This window comes from Brienomyrus brachyistius, chromosome 17 (genome assembly GCF_023856365.1).
Source record: "Brienomyrus brachyistius isolate T26 chromosome 17, BBRACH_0.4, whole genome shotgun sequence".
NCBI lineage: Eukaryota > Metazoa > Chordata > Actinopteri > Osteoglossiformes > Mormyridae > Brienomyrus > Brienomyrus brachyistius.
The window spans coordinates 17,331,449-17,347,218 of NC_064549.1; the positions used below are offsets into that span (position 1 = coordinate 17,331,449).

The 15,770-nt window shown below is 38.9% G+C and overlaps 2 protein-coding genes across 3 annotated transcripts in view; one reads left to right on the top strand and one right to left on the bottom strand.

The window, feature by feature from the left end:
• Positions 1-161: 161 nt before the first annotated feature.
• On the bottom strand, positions 162-11,323 carry LOC125711695 (protein phosphatase methylesterase 1-like). The gene is made up of 14 exons (XM_048980900.1): positions 11,110-11,323; positions 10,341-10,435; positions 10,147-10,238; positions 9,677-9,734; positions 9,113-9,164; positions 8,590-8,744; positions 8,302-8,392; positions 7,686-7,751; positions 7,474-7,600; positions 6,429-6,558; positions 2,945-2,989; positions 2,251-2,315; positions 1,537-1,604; positions 162-1,360 (listed from the first exon to the last, which is right to left on the bottom strand). The coding sequence occupies exons 1-14, from the start codon at positions 11,193-11,195 to the stop codon at positions 1,342-1,344; spliced, it is 1,149 nt and encodes a 382-aa protein (XP_048836857.1). The 5' UTR covers positions 11,196-11,323; the 3' UTR covers positions 162-1,341.
• Positions 11,324-11,771: 448 nt separating this feature from the next.
• c2cd3 (C2 domain containing 3 centriole elongation regulator) overlaps positions 11,772-15,770 on the top strand; it is a 36,451-nt gene continuing 32,452 nt past the window's right edge. The window contains exons 1-4 of one of the 2 annotated variants that reach the window (XM_048980889.1): positions 11,772-12,110; positions 12,891-13,157; positions 13,830-13,987; positions 14,377-14,588. In XM_048980889.1, the coding sequence (XP_048836846.1) occupies positions 12,059-12,110; positions 12,891-13,157; positions 13,830-13,987; positions 14,377-14,588 (689 nt within the window). In that variant the 5' untranslated portion in view covers positions 11,772-12,058. The remainder of the gene's footprint in view (positions 12,111-12,890; positions 13,158-13,829; positions 13,988-14,376; positions 14,589-15,770) is intronic. The other variant, XM_048980890.1, reaches the window with a different exon arrangement.

Sequence of the window (15,770 nt, forward strand, 5' to 3'; positions counted from 1 at the left end):
AAATGTGATATAAATTCACCCTTAGTCTACTAATGAATAGGTCTTTAATTGTCACGTTGAATTCACTGTATTTACATTTTAGAGAAAAGAGGATAAGAAAGTGGGACAGCTGGAAATTAATTTATCAGTCTTTATATAACATTTACTTTTGAAGAACTGGATACTTAAGAAATATGATTTTATTTAAATATGAAAACAGAACCAGCAATTTTGGATGAAATGTTACATCAACTGAAGCCTAGATGTCCTTTTGAAGACCTTCCTTTCAGTACGAGTTTATTGCTTAGAACTATAACACTTTGGAAGGTATTAGTAATGAGATTCACTACCTTTAACAACCATTGCTACATGTGGTTTGTTGATCAAAATTAAAAGACAGTCCACATGGCAGTTTATTTTGACATTTGCAATTTCTTGGTTTACTCAACAGTGAGGTGTTACATAAAAGTATATATTAGATACCATACCATTATCACATCATTAACTTTGTTTTTGCACATAGTGTTCGAAGCAACTAGGTAGTTTTTCATTAGACTTTGTCTATTTTCCGCTACTTCAACATAAATGGACAATGTTTGATACAAGAAGTCTTTACAAAAGATAGCAAGACTGTTTTGGTACTTTCTTTTGCTATACAACTCAAAAAGCAACTCTAGAGAGTTTACACTTTATAAAACGGATGTGTTTTCTTCTGAATATGAAGCCTTTAGTGCATTACACTGAGGCCAACATCACACTGTAAAATTATATAGAAAAATTCTACAGACGTATGGTGAAAATACTGCACTAAAGGCTCTCACCATCTGAAATCTGTTTTATGGGAAAGACTTCCAGACCCTGAAAATTCAGGAGTGGCTCCAAATGAGTTAACTTTTATTCATAATTTTATAATGTATTTTGTCTTTTTCTTCTTAAAAACCAACTATGAAAAATGCATAAAGACTCACCAATTGCAACAGAACGCAAAAACAATTTAAAAAAATGACAAGACACTGCAAAGGGGGAAATAGAAAAGATGAAGAATAAGCAAAGTAATCCCTGCATTCATACAAAGGCGAAAACCGGAGTAAGGATATGGCACTACAGGGTCAGGGTATTGTCATGACAATAACAATAATCATATTAAAAATAACAGCAATGACTTTATAAATTATTTTCCCCCATTTAAGGGCTCTGAACACTTGTAGCTGAAATGTCTGCATGGTACTGGTTGTCTTTCCATCTAGCGATGAGCATGGGATGATGGAATTCTTCTCCAAATCTAAGGCTGTGCTGCAGTGGCTAGATTGAGCCAAGGCATGGGGATGTCACAGTGGCGTCAGTTACTTGGTTCAGGAGCTATTAGCATCCTGGCAACACACTGCAACAACAATGGATAAAATGTCTCTTTATAATGTCACACTGGTCACCATGGTCTTTTTATTGAATAAAATAAACTGAAAAGAATCATCTTTTTTCCTAGGTCATACTACACATAGTATCAAGACTAATTTCTAAAAATCTAGAACAGCTGAGAAAAGTAGAGACAGGCCATACCACTGGAATCCCTCTTTGGCCTCTGTAAACTTGTGACGAACCATGAAAGTTGCCAGGGCCTCTGCTACCTGCAGAGGCAAGAACAGGTGACAAAGAAGCATAGTGTGTGCAGATGTATGTCAGATGTACAGCAACAACCATGGCAATGATGAACCCCAACGACCAGACAAATAATAATACTGTCATCAGATATTGAACAAGGTCACTGCAAATCTAAAATTGGTATAGGAAGGGCATCTTATACCCAAAGCAACTGCTATATATACAGCTGCGGTCTAGAAAGACAACAAGGACTATCGGGTCCTTCAATACCGAATTTAGCCCAATTGGTTTTGTCCAATCTCTCAAGTTTCCATCCAATCTCTCAGACTGAGGGTGACTATTATTTTATGTTTTAAGACACTGATAAAAGAAATGCTATGCAAACAAAAATACTTTAGAAATGCTTCAGAGACAGTATCCATGAGTTGTAGGTTGTAAAAAATGCTGAGACATGAAAGTGCTGTACAGTCCTGTTTCCCGGCGACCCCAGGCGGTCCAAATTTTTCCTCCCCCTGAGCTCCCTGCCAGACAGACCATGTTTTTTCTCCCTCCCAATTTCCAGTAGGATGTGAACTGTCTGGGGAACCCCAAGGACTGGGCAGAGAAGCACTGCTCTATTGAACTAAAGACACAATAAATGTCAGCACTGATAGTGCAGAAGTATTTGCTCACTTTTTCAGGTGCATCCTCATGAACAGCATGGCCACACTGGGGAAGAACCTGCATCTGGAATTTCCCTATAAAGAAATCCACATAATGATCTTCAGCCTTCAAATTAAACAGCCTCAGTTAGCCTGTAATTCTCAAGCCCTCTATCTATAGCGGGTACTGTTCCCAGGGCAAACATTTAAATCATGGTACCTAGCCTTTGGTTTAAAACTGCAATTAAATTCACTTAACTGAATACGTACTCAAATGTTATGCACATTAAAATTTCTTGAGGTTGTTCTTCATGGAAGTTACATTAAAAGCAATTGTTTGGTTTACTTGTGCCCATAAAACATAAAATTCCAAAGCTGGTTGATGGAAAACACCAAATTATTACTTTGATAAGTTTAGTAATCAGATAGATGTTGATGCACATCAAAATTAAATATACAATTCTCATTAAGGAATCAGATCATTTGAAAACTGGACTGGAATTTCGTTTTCAGGGATACAAACAAAAATTTGAACCGACTCTGTTTTTAAAGTAAATTAATTTGTAAATCTTAGTAGACCTGAAATATCAATCAGCTAGTTTGGTCAAAATAATTTTAAAGCAACAAATCACCGCAGACAAATTCAGAATGATTTACATTATCGTTATACAAGAGCTTAAGCTGAAGTAAACCTTATCCCCTCGGAAAGAAATAAAGTGCCTCACCTTGCATCTGTCCAATTGTTAAATCTTTGTCCAGTCTGTCAACACCTAAAATAAAGTAGATTGGTGATTAGCAGTTATCCAGTAGAATTCATCCATCCATCAATCCTGGTAGAAGTCAAAAGGAGGCTGGGAGTCACCCGCAGGCAGCGCAGGATTCAAGGCAGAGGTACACCCTGCATAGGATACCAGTCACATAAACTTACATATATAATCACACACCATGCATAGGATACCAGTCACATAAACTTACATATATAATCATACACCCTGCGTAGGATACCAGTCACATAAACTTACATATATAATCATACGCCCTGCATAGGATACCAGTCATATAAACTTACATATGTAATCATACACCCTGCATAAAATACCAGTCACATAAACTTACATATATAATCATACACCCTGCATAGGATACCAGTCACATAAACTTACATATGTAATCATACACCCTGCATAGGATACCAGTCACATAAACTTACATATGTAATCATACACCCTGCGTAGGATACCAGTCACATAAACTTACATATGTAATCATACACCCTGCATAGGATACCAGTCATATAAACTTACATATGTAATCATACACCCTGCGTAGGATACCAGTCATATAAACTTACATATGTAATCATACACCCTGCATAGGATACCAGTCACATAAACTTACATATATAATCATACACCCTGCATAGGATACCAGTCACATAAACTTACATATGTAATCATACACCCTGCGTAGGATACCAGTCATATAAACTTACATATATAATCATACACCCTGCATAGGATACCAGTCACATAAACTTACATATATAATCATACACCCTGCATAGGATACCACTCACATAAACTTACATATGTAATCATACACCCTGCGTAGGATACCAGTCATATAAACTTACATATATAATCATACACCCTGCATAGGATACCAGTCACATAAACTTACATATGTAATCATACACCCTGCATAGGATACCAGTCACATAAACTTACAAATATAATCATATACCCTGCATAGGATACCAGTCACATAAACTTACATATATAATCATACACCCTGCATAGGATACCAGTCACATAAACTTACATATATAATCATACACCCTGCATAGGATACCAGTCACATAAACTTACATATATAATCATACACCCTGCATAAGATACCAGTCACATAAACTTACATATATAATCATACACCCTGCATAAGATACCAGTCATATAAACTTACATATATAATCATACACCCTGCATAGGATACCAGTCACATAAACTTACATATATAATCATACGCCCTGCATAGGATACCAGTCATATAAACTTACATATGTAATCATACGCCCTGCATAAGATACCAGTCACATAAACTTACATATATAATCATACACCCTGCATAGGATACCAGTCACATAAACTTACATATGTAATCATACACCCTGCATAGGATACCAGTCACATAAACTTACATATGTAATCATACACCCTGCGTAGGATACCAGTCACATAAACTTACATATGTAATCATACACCCTGCATAGGATACCAGTCATATAAACTTACATATGTAATCATACACCCTGCGTAGGATACCAGTCATATAAACTTACATATGTAATCATATACCCTGCATAGGATACCAGTCACATAAACTTACATATATAATCATACACCCTGCATAGGATACCAGTCATATAAACTTACATATATAATCATACACCCTGCATAGGATACCAGTCACATAAACTTACATATATAATTATACACCCTGCATAAGATACCAGTCACATAAACTTACATATATAATCATACACCCTGCATAGGATACCAGTCACATAAACTTACATATATAATCATACACCCTGCATAAGATACCAGTCACATAAACTTACATATATAATCATACACCCTGCATAGGATACCAGTCACATAAACTTACATATATAATTATACACCCTGCATAGGATACCAGTCACATAAACTTACATATATAATCATACACCCTGCATAGGATACCACTCACATAAACTTACATATGTAATCATATACCCTGCATAAGATACCAGTCACATAAACTTACATATATAATCATACACCCTGCATAGGATACCAGTCATATAAACTTACATATATAATCATACACCCTGCATAGGATACCAGTCACATAAACTTACATATATAATCATACACCCTGCATAGGATACCAGTCACATAAACTTACATATAAAGTGGTACCTCGGTAACACTTTTGAATAAGTCCAACTTGGTATATGTCCTGTTTGGATGTGAAACATTTTGCTTGGTATATGACCTTTGTTTGGAATAAGACTCGTGTTAGAATTCGTATGGGTCAAAATGAGTCACAACACCGTGCGCCACCCTCTTGTACCTCTCGAGACAAAGCCACGGCTGCCCACGAGCGTCAGTACGCCAGTTGCTACTATTCAGTGAGCAACCCGCGCTATAACTTTTCATTTTCACGTGATTTTGTGTTTTTTCGCATAATTCTTAGTAAATTGATAAACCATGAGTTCTAAGAAAGTAGGCATTTGACTATTCTCAGCAAGGTAGTGAGTTTATTTCATCTAATTACTTTTGCATTTATGTATTTTAGTATTAAGCAGTGTTTAAATTATTTTATATAACTCCATCAATGTATAATATGCCAATAACAATAGGATTTTTTTCATGGTAACAGATTAATCATTTTCCCTTTATTTCTTATGGGAAAAATTTGTTTGGTCTACGTCCTGTTTGGTATACGTCCAAGGACCTGGAATGGATTAAGGACGTATACCGAGGTACCACTATATAATCATATAGCCTGCATAGGATACCAGTCACATAAACTCACGTATATAATCATACTCCATGCAATATGGGAGTGTAAACTGCACATACAGAGCCATAGGGGCTCCCCTAATCCTAATGTGAGACAATAGGGCTCCGCACTGAACCACTATACTGCCGTACTAGTTTATCATATTGTTTGAAATGTTTGCCTACCTGCCACATTAAAATGTACAAACTAAATCCAAAATGCAAGTTTAAAATTACTTATTCAAGCTCCGTCACTTATTCGAGGCCGGGTCGTCAGAGCAGCAGTCTCAGTAGGGATGCCAGCCCTCCCTCTCCCCATTAGTTACACTTCAATTCCTAAATTATTGGATTGGACTCAGTAAGTTAATCAGGTAATTGTGCTAAATATTGCCAGGAGCCAAAACTTTGAATCCCAGCCTTTTAGCCCTTAGTACCAAGGGATGCTAGATTAACCCTCAAAACAGGATATCAATTTATTGTTTATTTGAAAGAATGAGACGGCATACACCCTGCTCAAACAGTAGTACCTTTTTCTCTCCCACACACATTATTGAAAGTGTAACAATCAGCCTTCCCAGGAATGAATATTATATCCATATTACGGGGATCAGGCTTGCGACCTTTGAGAGCTTCGGATGTTCACACTTCACAGAGTTCTTACCTGCCAGAAGAAGCAATTTGGGAATGGAGCAGCTGAGGAAGAGGGCCGAGAGGCCTCTGAACCAGCCATCCCAGTATTTCTCAGTCTTCGAGAGCTCAATCCTCCAGGTGTACAAGCACTCCTTCTTCACCTGTGCACAGCACAGATCATAAATGCTGTATGTGTACAGTACCAGTCAAGTTTGGACACGCCAAGCCGCCTAGAAAGGAGAGTGATAGTGTCGCTCACATGACCTGGCCACCTGACCTACACTCAGCAGAAATGGTTTGGGAGGAGTTAGAAAAAGCAGCCAATGAGTGCTCAACAGATGTGGGATGTCCTTCAAAACTGTTGGAAAAGCATCCCAGGAGGCCACCACATGGAACTGCAGAAAGATCAGCCAGTCCCTGGAGCAACTGAGGTTAAGGGTCCTGCTCAAGGGCCCAATGGTGAGATTACTCTGACGACCACAGGATTTGACCAGGGAACCTTCTGAGTCCCAAGCCACAGAGCTGCCCACCCTAAGAAATTATTTTTTTTGGTCAATGCATAACTCCATCAATGTTATTTTACAGTTGTGATGCCTTTATAATTATTCTTAAAAAGAGAGAATAGTACAAAAAAAACTTTTAGACTGGTACTGTACATAAAGTACAGACGCTCCTCTACTTACGAACGAGATATGGTCAGAATGGCCATTTGCAACTTGAAATGTTCGTAAGTCCTTATTCAACATCATTTTAAGGGTATACGCAAGTACTAAGAGCTAGGATGCTAGGACGCACACTACGCTGCTGCGCGGTGGGAGTAGCGGCCAGAAGTCGTACTAGGCGGAATTGGTGGGCAGAAAAAAAATGACAGGAAACGGGAGCCCAATGAACACAATTTGGACTTAACAATCCTCTTCGTTCGTATGTCTGAAAGTTCATAAGTTGAAAGTTCGTAAGTAGAGGAGCGTCTGTAAAACTGTAAAATCACAATGAAAAGAGAAAATGAAGCAAGCTAATGGGCTTGCTCTTTTACTACGGTATTTGTAGGTATTGGAAATTAATAGTGGAAGCATTACCTCTTGGTCATCCTCCTTCTTTCTTTTGTGATCAGATTCCCCTCCATCTTCGTCCTCCTCATCTTCCTCAATTATTCCTTCAACAATGCACTTTGATACCCCAGGACTGGGAACAGGCTCCTCGCACCTGAAAAAAGTCATAGTTCTCAGTGAAAATGGGCACACTGAGGTTTGTACCCCAGAACTTGGCTCTCCTCCCCACTATTACTTACCTCTTGACTTGTCCCACCATGGAGACACGTGCAGACTCTATGTTTCGGATCTGCCCGCTTTTCACACTGTCAGAAAAGACAAAAAAAAAGGCATCTAGGAAGTTGTGCGTTTAAATTTCATCAGAATGTTGGTGGGTATTTATTCAAAATAAAAGACAAGATAAACTTTAGTAGAAACATCCATCCATCCATCCATTTTCCAAACCGCTTATCCTACTGGGTCGCGGGGGGTCCGGAGCCTATCCCGGAAGCAATGGGCATGAGAACAACCCAGGATGGGGGGCCAGCCCATCGCAGGGCACACTCACACACCATTCACTCTCACATGCATTCCTACGGGCAATTTAGCAAGTCCAATTAGCCTCAGCATGTTTTTGGACTGTGGGGGGAAACCGGAGTACCCGGAGGAAACCCCACGACGACATGGGGAGAACATGCAAACTCCGCACACATGTGACCCAGGCGGAGACTCGAACCCGGGTCCCAGAGGTGTGAGGCAACAGTGCTAACCACTGCACCACCATGCCGCCCCTTAGTAGAAACATTTAAAATGAATTTAAAAAAAGATCAACAAAAATGCATTTTTTTAACTGAACAACCAGCTTCGCACCCTCACCTCCACTCAATAGCATTCTCCAGTGACTTGAAGGTTTTCGGTCGACTTCTCAAAAAATTCTGCATGCTGTTCAAGGCATCCATAGCCGTGCCTGTAAAGTATGTTCCATCATGAAAGCAATGATTACTACTGCCTCCACTACTGCCTCAAGGTAACAGCAAGTACTGAGAGCAGCAATGAGTCCCAAATGCACAGAAAAGCAGAATATTTGACTAAAGCTGATAGACAAAAATGGAAACACAATAAAATTCACAAAATTCCTTTACTCCTTACTAGCACAGAAATTACCTTCAACCACATCAATCACACAAAGGCCTATTAAAGACGGCACATGATTGGCTGCTGCTGTATGGACTGCTATTGCCCCGCCCATGCTGTGGCCGATAATCATGATTGGTGGAGCATTTTCTCCGTATAGCGCTTCAATGACCTTTCCAACATCCCTGGAAGACACAAATCAATTTCTGTCTATAAGTCACATATTTGCATTTATCCCTCCAAAGTGCATCATCTGAGCCTCAGTAATATACAATATGCCCCCCTTCTGGTTTGCTTAGTGTAAACAAGGCTATTTTGGTGGAAATTACATTTTTAAAAAAAGATTTAATAAACACACCAGGAAGCATCCACAGCCTATGGCAAACAGAACATATGTTGAATTCATTATCCCCAGGAAAATATGATGCCAAAGCCTCATTGTCACCCTTGCTGACTGTTCAAACTAAAGGTGAATCTGTCGCCTGCCATGTGCCCCATTCTCCCTTCATAAATAACTAAATATACTCAACCTAGATAAACCTGCATGACTTACTTGGCCATGGCTTCTGCTGAAAGGTCTTCAGGGTTTTTCACTTTTGAATCTCCTGTTACAAATGAACACAGTCATATTAATCTCAGAAATCCCTTCTACAGTCCATATGGCTAAAGTGAGACTATTTATGTGCAAGATCTTTCTATAATAACCACACAGAGATTTCATATAGATGTATATGAGGTATTCCATGCATGCAAATCTATCGTATTAACACTGAAGGGTACAGGAGTCCCCCACACCCCCAGAATAGTACAGAGTTACTATTCAAATACGTAACAGTTCTCTGCACATAATCCCTACAGTTAATGTCACACAAACACATATTTCCCTACTATCCTGTTTACTAAGTCTTAGGCTAATGCAAAACTATCATCGACCATCGAAATTCAGAGTGGGGAGCATGCAACACTGTGTTTGGATATTATCTGAACATAGTTTACTGCTGTCCCATTTCAAAGCAGGACAATACATAGTGGGAGGTTCTACTACCAAAAAAGCCATTAGATGACAAGTGCACCAAAAAAGGGAAAGTTAGGGTGACCAGAAGATCGGTTTCCTCACCATGTCCCCTGAGGTCCATAGCCACCACTCTGCAGCTGATGCGAGCACAGATTACAGACTAGAGGTGAAGAGCAAAGAGGAGTGTGCATTATGCCAAGACAAACAAACAAATAAGGAATTCAAATATAATACAAGATAAATTAAATATATATAGACTAGAGAAAACAAATACATATCCACAGACACAAACAGCCATATGCAGTACAGGCTAATAACACAGCCATGAAGACAGTGTTTACACTGACAGATTATACAGTGGGTCCACACTGTCCGTCCCAAAATAACAAGTCCCTGGTTTTGACAGCAGCATGTTTCACTAGCGGCACTCTACATGTCTGTACTTTCACTCACCATAGGTTAGGAGCCTATCATTTACTCTTAGCTCTTCCGGCTATCTAACAATTATTTCTGCCCAGACAGATAACCAAAGAACTCCTTCACGTCTTTATGGAGAAAGGAGAGTAACTCACTGTGAACACGGCCCATGAGAGGGCAGAATGCCCACCACCATGTAACAGCAGAAGTACAGGCCCTTGTGAGCCGCTGCTGTAAACACGAAAAGTGTACAGAGTTGTCAAGGTTACAAACAAGGGTGTAGAGTGTTCCAGCCTAAAAACTATCATATTTAAGCAAATACTGACATAGGAAAACACAAAAAAGGATATATCTCTGCTACTGTCATTTTGCACTTCCACATCATCCATTGCTTCAAAGTACTTATTCCAGGGCAGGGGGGAAAAGTCTTTCTTCCTTCCAGGTCTGTAACGTTGATAAAGGAGAGGTATGAAAGGAATTCTAATATTAGTTTTAAAAAAAAAACGGTCATTGTCTATAATGCTGTGCATTGGATATCACTGTAAACCAGTTAATTAAAGTACTTGCAATATTTATTCATTTACCACGGTAACAGGACTAAGGAAATGCTCATGCAAAATATATCAGGAATGACAGATTGCAAGCTGACCAAGAGTATGATGACATGAAAATTCTTTAAATATATTCACTTTTGGTGTTCCGTGCCAATATATGTTACATACCACCTATCTCCAACCAGGTAGGGAAGGATATTTATAACCGAACCATGGTACGAATATAAGGAATACACTCGAATGCTTGAAGTTTACACAACTGTTTAACACAGCTCCCCACTGTTACCAACCAGTAAAGCACTATTAACCATATGTGTGGATTTCAGATGCTTTTGGATTATCTCGAGGACTGTATTTATCAAACTACCTTCTATAAAAATCAAACTCTCAATGCAGTTACAATTAATCGGAGACAGCTAAACAGCTGCAAAATTTAAATACTGTGAGAATTTATAGAGTAATATTTAGGGTATATTTTATGTAGCACGCGAAAAAATTCTAAGTTATTTTCCAGTATCATTATTAATCAGCTGATCACTTTCGTCTAATACACAAGTAACTCACCCCATTCGCATTTTAGATCCGGATTGCAGACCACCTGCCATTGGTGGTCTAGATGCCAATAAATTTAAGTGCAATTGTTTTTCCATGAATAAAAACTATTTTCTTTCCACAACACTGGAATTCCACCTAACAAGGTATATCGTTACCAACGTAAGTTGCAGAAGACAATTTTTTCCGTACACAGCCAAAGTATCGTCCCACACCGTCGTCAAAGCGCGGAATTCTAGGAACTGTATTAATTCACTGGCACAACTTCCATTAAAACAAACGGACTATGAATCTAAATCCACTACAGTTACCATGATGCTTTGTAAATTGTTACGTCGACTCGAAAATGTGACGTGTTGGGTTCTCGTGAGGGAAGTGAGAACAAATTGGACCGAAACACTTCGGGATTAATACATATATCTGGAAAGCCCTGTTAACATCAATGTATTTTTTTACAGCTGGTTTTGTAAAGTAATGTTATACCTCTGAACTGTGCGGTACAGTGGTATTTGTCCTGGTACAGTATCGCTGTAACATGAATCGTATATTGGAGAATAATATACCAATTCAGCCGTTTAAATCACGTTAGATAACGACCCCCCCCCCCAAAGAAAAAAAAACATATATAATATTTATTATATATATATTATATATATAATATACACAATTTTTGTTGCACTTTTTCTAGTAACTAACTAATCATAAATCCAAGTGGCCAGTGTAAAAGCCTTTAACATTTTGGTACAAACTATTCGCCTCATTTACACAAAGGTATCTGATAAATAAAGTAAAAGTAGTGGCCAGAGGCGTTTTCTTCCCCATATCCCACAATGCACCTGGAAACAAGCAGCGGCAGTTACATGAATGACGGCGGGACGAAAGAAAATGCCGTGGACGCTTTTACTCGTAGTCCGTGGAAATTTCTTCTTAATTTTTTTTATGTCAAAGGCAGTCTGGCGAAATGAAGCATAAGAAGCTGCAATCCACCAAGGCTGGATGCAAGAAAAAGAAAGGTATGTTACATGGTAACTACTGATGACAGATGGTCTTCTGTTTATGGTTACCAAGTAGGGCTGATCTTGTTAGCGAGCTGCTTAAGTAGCTAAACAACAAATGTTCATGAACTGCTCCTACTAACCACTTAGCGGTGACGTTCAGATTTAAGGTTATAAAATCACTTGCAGTAAGAATTTGGGGTGTTTTGAGTTAATTGAAGTAATGCATGTATAAAGAGTTTTGCGAACACCCGTTTTCTGGTTATTAAACCACTTTCCTGTCAGTACAGAGATAGTTATCATAGTTATAAAAATACAGCTCTTAGGAAACGATGAAAAGCGTCCGTGCTCAGTTACCGAGTAAGGATATCATTAAGGTACTATTGTTTTATATTGTTTTTATAGTTTTAACGTGCATTGTAAATTTGGACGAATGTCAAGAGACTATTTGCGTTATATGAGCATATGTAGATGTCAAGAATGCTAAGTATTACTGAGTTTTTGCTTAAGTACTCTGGTCTCTGTAAGGACGATACGAAATCCATTTCCTTGTAAAGGTAAACTTGCATGGGTAGTACGTCTCATGCTAATACTGAGTATGAAGTCAATAAATGTCGATTGTTATCAGGTGTAGCATCGGTGCAAATCATAAGAAGATTTGTTGATCTCTGTAAAATTCTTGATTGCATCATCAATCACCGCTTCTTTATTAACAGATCGTATCTTATTAATTAACCGCAGTTACGTTAGGATCCTTCAGATCGAATTGAAAACAGTTTTGCATTGATCTTTTAACAGTCCCCAGTGATGTGACCCCATCCACAAGCCTCCCTCCTCTTGTGGAGGGTCAGCTCCGATGTTTCCTAAGGGTAACTGTAAATCGAGTCCTTTGGATTTCAAAGCCCCCCGTGGCAGCTGTATTCAGGCTGCGATGGTGGGGTGAGTCATCTAATGGAACCCACTTTTACCCACGTGATGGATCTCGGTTGGAGCAGAAGGGTGTCAAGACCACAGCACGCTTTGCCATCCGCTGTGGACCAAAGCAGTTCACGTCCTACTTGACAGGTTATCCATCCATCCATCCATCCATCCATCCATTTTCCAAACCGCTTATCCTATTGGGTCGCGGGGGGTCCGGAGCCTATCCCGGAATCAATGGGCACGAGGCAGGGAACAACCCAGGATGGGGGGCCAGCCCATCGCAGGGCACACTCACACACCATTCACTCACACATGCACACCTACGGGCAATTCAGCAACTCCAATTAGCCTCAGCATGTTTTTGGACTGTGGGGGGAAACCGGAGTACCCGGAGGAAACCCCACGACGACACGGGGAGAACATGCAAACTCCGCACACATGTGACCCAGGCGGAGACTCGAACCCGGGTCCCAGAGGTGTGAGGCGATAGTGCTAACCACTGCACCACCATGCCGCCCCTCTTGACAGGTTATGTTTGCACAAATTAGTTTACTGTCAGTCCTTTCTTTTTCCATGAATACATTACTCTGGTGTTGTAGAGTATGCTCTCAGGCAAAGCAGATTACATGGATTGCAAGTCTAAACTTGTATTAAGTTAAAAGTTATAACTGAATTTGGTTAAAATTGAGCACCTGAACTCCCTAGTCCCTGTTAGGTTCAGTTCGTATGTACATGGAATTATTTAATATAGTGCCTTTTTAAAAAATACTTCTAATTATACGATTTTCATGAATATTGCCAGCATATTTTTTACAGATATGGGTACTTTGGTCCTGGAAGCATTGTCGAAGATGGATCATTTGCCAGTAGGTCGGGTTCAGATTCCTGGCATTGCCCGGCTTTCCCTGCATCATTCAATTAGTGGGCTTTACACACTTGTTTCTCCTACTACTGAAAAACTGGGAGAGTTACAGGTACGTAATATAATAAAAATTATATATTTTCTGTGGAATTCTTAATTTTTTGCCCCTTGTCTTGATATCTTGGATCGAACTCCTGATATCCTGATGGTTTATTATTTTTTTTCCATAATTTTCAATTCTCTGTGCATTGTCTTGTGCATACTACTGCTTGAACATGGTTTGATGTTCTTTTTTTCCCCTACTTTCTTTAATAACTTAATCTTTTTAATATGTGACAAATTAGTAATGTAAATGTAGTTTTAGAGGAGAGCCGAAAGAAGCCATAGTCTCTAAGCTTTTCCTCAACCAACAGATATTGCTCATTAATGCATTTTTTTGTTTAACTCTATTTGTAAAAGTGTCATGTCTGAACGATGTATTTCCCTAATCTTTTGTCTTAGGTGTCCCTAGCTCTAGAGCCTCTGGTAGAAGCTTATGGCAGCAGCTCAGTACCTGCCATCGGTACGAATGTTGATGTACCAGTTCCGGCTTTGGGCTCGATACCCAAGCCTGTGTCTCATTCAGACCAAAGAGTGGTGCTGCCTTTATCCCATCACTTGTCTGTTGGCAGCTTTAAGGACGTGAGAAGTGCCAATTCAGTCAACACTCCCAGGTAGGACATGCTTTGTTGAAGAACCTTTTTCTGTTACTGATACGTATGATGCAGGTTATACAACATTTGCACTGATACAGTGTTACGTGGACCATTTGATAGATTTGTGCATCCAAATCTGACTCTTTTTTTTTTTTTATGTAGTTATTGTATTCCTGGTCTTTGGGGAATACATATGGTTTTAGCACCAGGTTGCCGCCTTGGGTGAGAAATTAAAACTGCTAGCATTTTAAGTCTGATCCCTTCAAAATTGAAGCATTGCTTCATATTGATAGCAAAAGATGTCAGTTTTGACATTCAATGCCATTAAGACAATTGCGCAATTACTGTTTGGTAGATATTGTTAAAATTTTGCAGATTGATTGTATGGTTGCTGCTAAAGTTTTGAAAGGAATACAATGCTGTCATTTTCACACTGTACCAAATCTAGTTTACAGTAACAACTGTAAATTTTCAATATATTTGCTATTCATGTTCCCCAATAAAAAATGTTATTAAAAGTTCTTCCCCCTGTAAAGGTAATAAAATTTTATCTGTCCTGATATCAGGCTATAGTCGTCCCCATGATGGCTTATAATTTATATTATACCTTGCATTATATTCTGTACTTCACATCATAGCCCCCAGATCATTTTGGCCATTACTGCTTTAGGATCTAAGGATGGATGCATCCAGTCTTTTGTTTAGAGACCTAAGCTAAAGAATGACTACACCAGAATTGCATGGGGGTATATTATGTAGCTTAAAAAATGTATTGGCCTCTTCAGATTAGCTATGAAGATACTTGGGTATTATCTAATTGGTAGTTTGTGTTGGTAACCCCTTCTATGACTGACAGTAGAATACAGTAGAACCTTGGAACTTAAACGCCTCAACTTGACCAACTCGGATATCGAACGAGTCTTGAATTTTTTTTAACTGGTACCTTTTTTGACTAGTACACACTGCCGATGTCTTTTTACCTTGTTTATCCACAAGATCTCCTTTTTTTTTAAAAGATATCGTCTCTGCTCTTCTTCACCACGACTTCAGTGTATATTATACTGAGGTATGCCAAACCATAGTATACCAAAACAGTATTATGCGGTGTGCTCCGCTAATCAAATTTAATAAGCATAGTTTTTACAGATTACTAACTTTTGGGTATCACAAAAGGCATCTCATTAATATTTAAGACATACT